Source organism: Pteropus vampyrus, unplaced genomic scaffold, assembly GCF_000151845.1.
Source record: "Pteropus vampyrus isolate Shadow unplaced genomic scaffold, Pvam_2.0 Scaffold107, whole genome shotgun sequence".
Taxonomy (NCBI): domain Eukaryota; kingdom Metazoa; phylum Chordata; class Mammalia; order Chiroptera; family Pteropodidae; genus Pteropus; species Pteropus vampyrus.
In genome coordinates this window covers 4,502,105-4,512,419 of record NW_011888888.1, presented here as the reverse complement: position 1 = coordinate 4,512,419, position 10,315 = coordinate 4,502,105, and the positions used below count along the sequence as shown (strand labels likewise).

General features: G+C 29.9%; 1 protein-coding gene across 3 annotated transcripts in view; it reads right to left on the bottom strand.

The window, feature by feature from the left end:
• The window catches only part of CD36 (CD36 molecule), a 39,661-nt gene extending 29,776 nt beyond the window's left edge, over positions 1-9,885 (bottom strand). The window contains exons 1-3 of one of the 3 annotated variants that reach the window (XM_011365223.1): positions 9,775-9,885; positions 3,965-4,058; positions 3,266-3,471 (exon numbers count right to left, since the gene is read on the bottom strand). In XM_011365223.1, coding sequence (XP_011363525.1) covers positions 3,266-3,385 — 120 coding nt within the window. In that variant the 5' untranslated portion in view covers positions 3,386-3,471; positions 3,965-4,058; positions 9,775-9,885. The remainder of the gene's footprint in view (positions 1-3,265; positions 3,472-3,964; positions 4,059-9,774) is intronic. The other 2 variants (XM_011365222.1, XM_011365224.1) reach the window with 2 other exon arrangements.
• Positions 9,886-10,315: the final 430 nt, after the last annotated feature.

Sequence of the window (10,315 nt, the reverse complement as noted above, 5' to 3'; positions counted from 1 at the left end):
TATATATATATATAGTGTCTGGGCTACTTACAAACATTCTGGAAAGCAAAGACACTGTTTAGTTTTATCAGTAATCAATAGAGTAATGATAAAATCTACCTGAACTCTGACTTTTGAAATACATACTGATGTTCATTTCAAACCATTTGTAAAGCCTCTGGATTTTATTCTCCTAAGGTATATACATCTCTATTAGTAGTAACTCAACTGCACACTTTGAAGCTCATACTCTACTCTCCTAGTTTAGTTCCTCTATCCAAACTGCTATAGTATCTCATCAACCATCAGTTCTTTCTATGAACTGTACCACACTAGACCAGAGAGTCTTTTGTTGTATAATGTGCAAAAATCTTTCTAAAAGAGAGTCATAAATTCTCTTTGAAAGTAGTAATTTCCTACATAGTTTTTCCTTCTTTTCTTCTTTTTGGTCTTCTTACTTTCCAATACTTTCTATTGTAGATAAAGCACCAGACTGCATATCATTTACTTTCTGCCTTCAGATTGTCTAGGTTTGGAAATTAACTACTCCTCCTTTTGGTGGGGTGAGTTAGGAAGATGATATAATGCCTTGTAATTATAAAATGTATAAAATAATAGTGTCATCTCATAGATATTTATGAAGATTAGTATATGATAAAGTATAATAAATTAGTATATATGAAGCTCTTTGTAGCCCTAAATAAATGCTAGCCATTTGATGATATCAGTCTCCAACGGCAGGTTTTGTTATATTTTACACACCTACCAGAAAACATATAGTGACTACTATTGCTTATCATATCATTAATTGAATTGTCTTCTGCCTCGTGGTCAAAGCTTCCTAAATTTTATCCCATGTTGTCACCTTTTAATCATCTCTCATTATTCCCATAGTTTTGGTACATCCTCCATATTCTGTCTTTCCTCCTCACAACATTTAATTGCATTTTAATTGCAACTTTTTTCATAGTATCAATCAGTCCTTTCATACCTTTACTACAGTCTTCTTGGGCTTTCAAAATTCTATACTTTTTGAAAATCCAACTCAAAGCTCACCTTCTTCCTAAAGTTACAGAATACTTTGAAAGATACCTCTTCAAAATAGGTTTTATTTTTTCGAATTATACACTTTAGAATTCAATTCTAAGAGTCTTGCATGTTTCTATATTTTTTTATAGTATGCTTTTCAATAGTTAAATCTTAAGTTTGTTGAGATTTAAAATTTATTTTATTCTTAGTCTCTATACAAAAGCAAATTTTTGATTGTCAAAATTCTTATTTTCTCAGGACTAATGGTTATGAATACAGAGATAAATACTAAAAAATTAAAATAGATGCTAGTACTTTGCATGCCACCTAACAAAGAGTCTATATGTACTATTATTGTTGAATGAAGAAGAAAAAAATAGATGACATATTCAGCTACTGATCATCAATTATGTATCAGAAAGAAAAACATTTAAAATGCTGTGCAGTGGGAGATTATTGTGACATTTCTATTCTGGAGACTTTCTTAAAAGACAAGTTATAGTTTGTGTGATTCTGTTCTCTCTCCACAGGGGATCCAGAAAGAAAGCACAATTTACAGAGCGACAGGGTCTTAAGCAATGGCAGTTACATCTCATACTCCTAGATAAGTTCCATCTCACCATTGTCTGTCTGTCTCTATCAAACCATATCAAAAACAATATCAAAAAACTGAGAATTTAAAGAAGGGGATAACATTCAATTTATATATATATTTTTAGTTAAACATGGGGCTGAAGATTTACAGTCCTTTAGCAATTGAAATGGTAGAAATGACCATATTATTATTGAGTAAATGTAGAATGCGAGTATAGGATCTAGTACCTAAAAAATGTCCTATTGTACTATCTTTTAAGACAGCAGCTATAATGGTATAGTGAGTTGAATTCTTTTAACTTTAAAATGTTTATAATTTTAGCTAAAGAAAGAAACATCAGAAAATAGTAACTTCTGATAATGAACAACCAGATTTAAAATTAATTCTTCATATTAATTTGTCAATTTAGTCAGTACTTTAGTGAAATAAAATAGTATTTACTTATATTCTTGGTAAGAGCAAGATGTCAAACATAGATAAAGGCATGAAGGAGATAGGGAATTGGTAGTAACAGAAATTTCAGTATGAATTGGTAGGCGTAGCCTATTTTATGATTTAATTCTTGTTGTTCTCCATTGCACACTATACTTATTAATCTTCTATCTGAGCCACTGACATCTACTCAGTCTGAGAGCTGGGGCCAGCACTTAGATATGTTTTACCTGGCAAGCATTATGTTTAGTTAAAAAGAAATACACATGCGTTTGGGCAGGGCACACACTCTCAGGTTAACAATAGTCCCTGTTCTTTATTTTATCTTGTTCTTCACAGCTTTACTCTAAAAACAAACAAACAAAAAAACTTGTCTCCAAATTCCTGAAGCCATTTGAATTTGCCATCCTTGGTTTAGGACTTCAGCAGATCTGTCTTTATTCTAGTCTTTTCTCTATCAATTAAAGTTGTTGAGTATGAAGCTAATTAGAGGAACTAGGAGGGGAAATTCTGGTTTGTTGTGCAAACTTGTCTAACTGAATCACTCTAATTTTAGTTAAGACTACAGTCTACTTGTTGCATATACACCGGCATATGTCTTACATAACATTTCTGAAAGTATTTTCTAAGAGCCAAATATAGACCTTTATAAACAGGAAATATTTATAAGACAATCATATTATTATACATATAAAAAGCAATTTACTGAATAAAAAAATAGTTTAGCAGTTTTTACCAAAAATTCCTGCTGTATTATTAAACACAATCATGTTTAAGTGACTATATATAATATGTACTTATATATTTATAATCTATAGCATATATGATACGCATTTACTATTTTTAGTATTTACCAAAGTACAACTACTTTTATACATGTTCCCTCACAAAACATATTTACCTATTTTTTATTCAAAAGTATATCAGCTTACTCTTTAGACATAAACATTTCAATTAATCTATATAACTCTAAATAGCTTTTATCAGAATTTGGATATTCATGCTTAAGATAACGATGCATTCATATCAAATAAACATTATACTTTTCATGTTTCTCTATTATGTACAGTTGCAATTGTTCATAATCACTTTTATATTGAAGTCATAAAAGTGACTTCAATATAAAAGTCAACAGTTTTCATGAAATATCAAACAGCTACCCAAAACGAATATGGGACAGAAAACAAAACGAATGAGAATGACAAGATATATCCTTTGGACTACTGATACCTTTATTATTGTCTTCTCAATAATCATGTCCCCAACTGGCATTAGAATACCTCCAAACACAGCCAGAATTGCACCAATGACAGCACCAGCGATGAGCCCATAGTTTCGATCACAGCCCATTTTTCTTGTTCAGGGGGAAATTAAGGTTCAACTCGCTTCTTTCAAAATCCCAGGTCCAACTAATGTGGTTTCCAAGAAGTATGGTTCTATCATTAGAAAGAGATCATAAAACAGAAGCTTAAATATCAATACAAACAGACCAAAGTACAAAGAAAACACATATATGAAACAGGTCATTTTGCCAGTTATCAGTAAACAAATGCTTTTTTTTTCTTTTGCTGTTTTAAGAAACTGACCTTCTAGATTATATCCTCCCCTTTCTTGCTTTTTACAACCTACCAATGGTAGAAATAAAAAATATTATCACATAAAGTAGTTCTTTAAAGTTCTCCTCTTTTAAACTTTCTTCCTATGGATGATCAACCTATTACAATTTTATTCCAGAAGAACATGCTTACTGTGCTCTCACCCTTGCCTACTTTTCCTCAGCCTGGGACACTTACTTGGTTGCATCTTCACCCTTTATCTGGCTTCTCTACCCAAACACAGTTATCCACTCCCTGCAGACTAAATGTGTGTAAACTGATATCTTCTCTAAGTGCTAAGCAAGTATGGTAACAGATGTTTTCTTTACCATACCTTATTCACAAATAAACGGCAAGATATGGATTTTATAGGAAGTGATCTGATGAGTCTCAGAAAGAACGAATTCTTCTACTCATTTGTCAGATATCTGTTTAAAAAAAAAATGGGTAAATTGGGAAGATACATTACCAGAAAATCAATACTAGAATACTCTCTAATATCACCAAAATTATTATCACTGTCAAAAGAAAATCCCATTTTCATGAATACTGAGCTTACGCCTGAATTGTTTCTTATAAACAGTGTTGAAACACTGAAATATTTTAAAGAAATATACTTTAATTCCAATTTTATTATTAATAATTGACTTTTAAATAGACTAAATGTGCAAAGAATTTGAAGAAAATATAGAATGTAGAGGATGCCTGGTTTTAATAATAAGCATTGCTTTGTTACTAGTCTCAAATATTTTTGTATATATTCAATTGCAATATTATTCATATTATCATGGGCAATTGATTCATGTTGATTCTACTGAAATAAACTAGTTTGTGCCAGTATGTATTTCACATAGTCAATCTTTTTTGGTATTTTTTTTTTACTGAAGTTATTTCATAAAGATTAGAAGAAAATAATTTGTGTAATAAGTGGATCCTCTTATAACAAAATTAATAAGAATTTCTTATTTTTGACTAGTATTGGAAAATATACTCATTTGAGCTATTTTGGTTGTAATAGCATTTTTTAAATGGGTTGACTTGATATTGATGAACAGGCAAAATGTGCTTTGTAGCTTATAATCAAATATTCCCTACTTCAAAATGCCCATGGCCAAGTAAAACATAAATGCCAACAGAATGGAGGCTACAGACAAGAAAGAATCATGCACAGAATATTTTTGTCAAAACTGTAAATGTAATTTTAAAAAATTATATATGGTTTCAGATTTTCCCTCCACAGCTTTGCTGCCACACAGTGATCTTATGATTTTATTAGTATTTTTTGTACTTGAAGAACCATTTAGTTTTTTCAAGAATATTACTTTTCAAGAATATTTCAAGAATATAACTAAGTAATTAATCGTGAGAAAATAAGAAAAATTAGACTTTTTTCCCAAAACAGAAAAGATAAATGTTACAAAATTTTTTTCCATTGCAATTTTATTTCTTTTTTATTCTTGTTTATCCTTCATGAACTTCCTCTACCTGTGCTTCCAATGTAAATCAAGATGTAAAGAGTTCATTCACACTGAGGTGGTTAAGAAGTTTGAATAGTCATGAGTGTCATATGATTTTTCAAATGTGAAAGAAAAACACATAAGTCTAAACAAGTGGTTTATTTTTTCCTGTGAAATTCTGTGCCTCATTGAGCAGGTGGGGTTGGCTTTTTAATTGTCTGGGGTGGAGTGTGAAGAACAGCTTTCCTCACTCTCTAACATTATGAAACATGCTACCTTGTATGGCTTTGGCCAAGGTCATCACAATACAATGGAACAAATTACTTAAAGCTGATAATAAGGACTGGCTATTATCAAGAAGAATTTTCTTGGAATGTATACTTGTATAGCACCTTAAAATTTTCTTGAAATATAATCTTTTAAACAACCAGAGTAATTGCTAACCACAGAATATCTTTCTGTTGTCTTGTATACTATGCACACATAATCATATTCAGGATAGCTTATTAAGTAATATTTTGCTGAATACCCATGTCATAGACCACCTCCTCCCAACTATCACTTGGAAGTTATAAAGTAAGGTAGCAATAAAATATAAGAATCCAACCTGAAGTAATTGAGATTAGTAGGTTAGAGATTAAACCAAAAACTGATTTGCTACTTTCTTACCAGGTGATCATGGCTAAACCTTTTAATCTCTCTGTATCTCAATTTTCTCATGTGTAAAATAAGATGCTAAGACAAAATCATCAGTTTTTAATTTCAGAAGCCTAACCCGTTCTTCACTCGAATTCTTATATGGAAGATCAACAGACAGAGTAACTATAACAGCACTGGTAGGAACCCAGAGACCTTGATTTCTAACTTAGTCTCACCACTACCATCTGACACTCTCCTTCCCACCTTTATAAAGCTCTAGGAGAATCTCTGTTGATTGTATGGTTTTGCAAGCCCATTTAAAATTGGGACAGGAAAACCATAGTGTTAAATTCCAGTTTTGTTCATATAATATTATGAATCTATTAAAAAATACAACTCAAAGATTAAGTTATCTTTTTTCAAAAGTTATGTCCTATATAAAATTCACTAAAAATTATTCAATGTCAATATCATTTGCCAGTCTGACAGATAGAATAGAAATGATTTTAAAATTACACTATATGGTTGCTAAGATAGATATGCATATATGTATGTGTATATGTATATGCAAATATATGTATATGCATATATTTGCCCCTTTTCTGATTCTATGCCATAACGTAGTTGTGAATCTATCTGATTTATCAAGAATCTTTATCCTTTTTTTCAGTAGCCCTGTGTACTACAGAGAGGAGTTTCTGCAAGGAGCAAACAGTCCCAAAAATGTCCACTGGAGGACCTAGGGGACAGCACATGTTTTCCTTCTCCCTCTCTAAACCTGAAAATCCATTATTATGACTTCTACAGACCCTAAGCCTAGAGATGTCATGTAATGGGTATGCCTGGGTACCACCTAGGCTCTGTCTGCTTTAAAGTAAAACTGAAGTGAAATAGTGTACACTCCCACTACTATTGAATCAAGTTCATCAGAAAATAGAAGTGTTAGATAATTTATTCTGAAGAATTACATGGTTAGACAGTTATTAGTCTAACACCAGCCTGACTGATATATAAGCAAAGATACAAGTAGTTAGGTAACATTACTTCAGACATGGACTGATATGCTTGAAAGAGATAGACAGACAGACAGACAGAGAGACAGGCAGAGAGACAGAGAGAGAGATTGATTAAGTATATCTACTTTTTCAAATTTTCTAGTTGAACTACTTTTGTTAACTCGATATAAGTTTCTAACTCTTTTCCCTCTCTAACAGGCAAGATATTAGACATACTTGGGCTCATTTATTACTCTTCAGTACCTTGATATCATCATGAGTAATTAAGTATTGCTATTATAATTATACTTTAACCTTAGGCTTTGTACTACAAAATTACAATCAGTTTTATTCACCTGAGGTAAAGAAGGGCCAAATGCATTATGCACTGAGTACATAAAAGTTCAGGCTACACGGCACATTCTATTCAACAGCTTTTCCACTCATGTTTATCTTCAGGAAAAAAGAATTGTAGTTTGTCCTCAATCTTCTTTCAAATTTAGGTATTTAGAGCATGTAAAATTTGTGTCTTCCACACTTGGTTTTCTTAATAATACAGCTCTTACATATTAAAATAGCTAATTTATATCACTTGCTAATTTGTATTAAATTTTATTCTTTGTTATTTTTCCTTTTTAAGAAATTGACAAGACATTGATATCTGTAATAATATACTTCTTGCTTAAAGTACCTAAATTTAGAAAGCAAAGAATAATGATAGGTATAGAAAAGAACACTAATTACGAGACATCTGTAAAAAAAAAAATAATTAATTTTTAATTTGTGAATTTTCATCCAATCAGAATATATGGAGGTGAATATATAATAGAAAGAAATTATAGACATCTAGAATACCAAACAATAATATAGTCATTAAATTATACTTTAAAAATTTCAATTTAAAACTTGTTTTGGTGTCGTCTTAAAAAATTAAAACAAGTACATTGAACTTCTTGTTATACTAAGGAACGTTCTATAAACAAGCCTCTCTTTTGGAATACTTTTTTGGAGTACTCGATTACAGAGATTACTGTAGGTTTGAAATGATTAGAGTAATATTTGTTTAGGTTTAAATGGAATTATTTAGAGCCGTTCTTAATCTTTGAACCCTAGACAGAAATACTGTTACCTATTTTTTTCTACCCCAAATTCTACTATCAATAGTAAGATACTATACAATTTGCAATGGTTAAAATTCTGGGCTTTGAAGCGAGTAATTGAGGTTCGATTCTAGGTCTTAATATTATAGTTTCTCTGTTACTCAATTTTCTTTAAAATAAGTATGGTATACATTAAATAAGGTTGCAAATATCAAAATCAAATGAGATATTGTATAAAAATTCCTATCATAGCAAATGTTGTAATTTTGAAATATTATTATAAAATATTTTGAGCAACCATAACAATGTAATTTCATATTGACCAATATTATAAAAAACCTTATAAGTGTATATAGTTTATACAAATAGAAATGATTATTTACAAAACATTTAAATTATAATGTAATCTAATATTTTTTTTTTTTTAATATATACAGAAACTTAGAAAATCATGTAAATGGTAAGGTAGTTACTAGATTAGAGCAATGCTACTTGAAACTTTTAGCCATGGCTTGGGCCAGTGAACTAAAATACATGATTAAATTAGAAAATAGTTACAGAATTAGTTCCTTCAGGAACAAAATATTCATAAGATCCAAATGTATTTGAGTAAACATGGCTGAACTTTTTCATAAAAAATGATAGGAACTAACATTTCTCAGATAAATTCCAACATTTTTAGTATACTCTAAGGACCACTCTAATTGTAATTATGAGATTCCTCCCATGTTAACCTACTATATGATGACTGTATATTTGATTTATTGTTTTATTTTAATAATGATTCTGGTAAATGAATCATGTGTTTTCTCTCATAAAATTCAATGAACCACTAAATTCTCTATATCACAAAACTTTTTAAAAACTTTTTACTTTGGATATTCTGTGACCAATATTAAAAGCAATGTTTCTTTTAGATTCATAAGAAATTACTAAAACCACATAGGAATGGACTAAAAAGTACATAAAAAATTTTTTTAAACATTTTTTAATATTTTACTTAACAATTCTAGTAATTATTTGAGATTTACTCTAGAGAATTTATGCCATTTATAGTTATATATAAGTTAATTTACTGTAATTAAATTAAAACTTTTAAGTTCTTTAGAATGATTTATCCTTTACTTAAACTTGGTATCATCATTCAATAAGATAATTTGCCGATATTTGTAATATGATTCCTAAATAGCCTAAAACATTAATTTTAGTTTATTTTTATTCTGCTACAAAATTTTATATAATTCATACTTAGGTCAGTGATAAAATCTAGAATCATTATTTGACATTAATATAATTTACCATTCCCAGTAGCAATTATAATATCTTTATTCATTAAAAAAAAGAAAATATTCAAATCACACATTGCATTTAACCATGTAGACAAAGTCAAGTTCACCAAAAATTGTGCAGTTCAGATAGAAAATTAAATAAGCTAATGACAAAAATAAATCAATAAATAAGTTAAGGACTCTGTAAAGTAATAACTAGTTAACTGCATTCTAGAGAGCATATTGATATGAGTGGCAAGTCACTTATAACAACTATTCTCACTATATTGATTTTTATTTATGATGATTTCCATTCATAATTTTAAAATCCTGAATAAATAGCTTAAGTATACAATGATAGTTTTACAATAATGAAATTTGACTGTAAACCATTTTAAATATTAACAAATACATGTTTACAGAAAAATGTAAGATTTTAAACATCAAGAAATGAAATATCATTGATCATGGACAAGGTTTTAATATTTTTTAAACATAAATGTAGGAAGATTGATAACTTGGAAAACAACACAAACTTAATTTTTAAAGCCTAGTGATTTCATGAAAACATTTACTGCTTTTGTTATTGTTATATAACATCTTAAGAGTGTTTGTATAGCAGTGTCATCTTTTATTATCTGAGAGATAGAAACATCTTTTATTTAAAAAAAATCATATGACTTACCTTTAAAAAGGCTAAGAAGGATTTTTCAATCAAATGCTCCAACATTTGAACAGACAGTTCTTAGTAGGAACCAAATGGTATTCTGCAGAAAAACCCTACACTGAAATCCTCATTACATAAAGTGCGTGTTTAAATATGCTTAAAAAAAAAAAAAAATGCAACGTCAATCCTGTGAGTGGTTTGTTGCCAGTGGAATTTAAAAAAAAAAAAAAGAAAGAAAGGAACACACACACATGACACTGCTGATATGGCTCTCAAGTGTCTATTTTTATAGTCTGGAGAGGACCCATTGCCTATATCTGAGATACTCAGCAACATTTTTTTTGTTTGTTTAAGCCTTTTTCCCATCCAAGTTAAATTAGAGGCCAGGGAGACAAAAGGAACTGACTTGCTGAGCTGCCTCTAATATATTCTGTTTTACTACACAATTGTTAATGCAAATGATGAACTGAGTCTAGGTGTGGAAAGTCCGGGAAATTAATCAGGGAGATTAATCAGTCTTACCACTCTGTTACAATTTAGCTTAGCAAACTCATTTCAT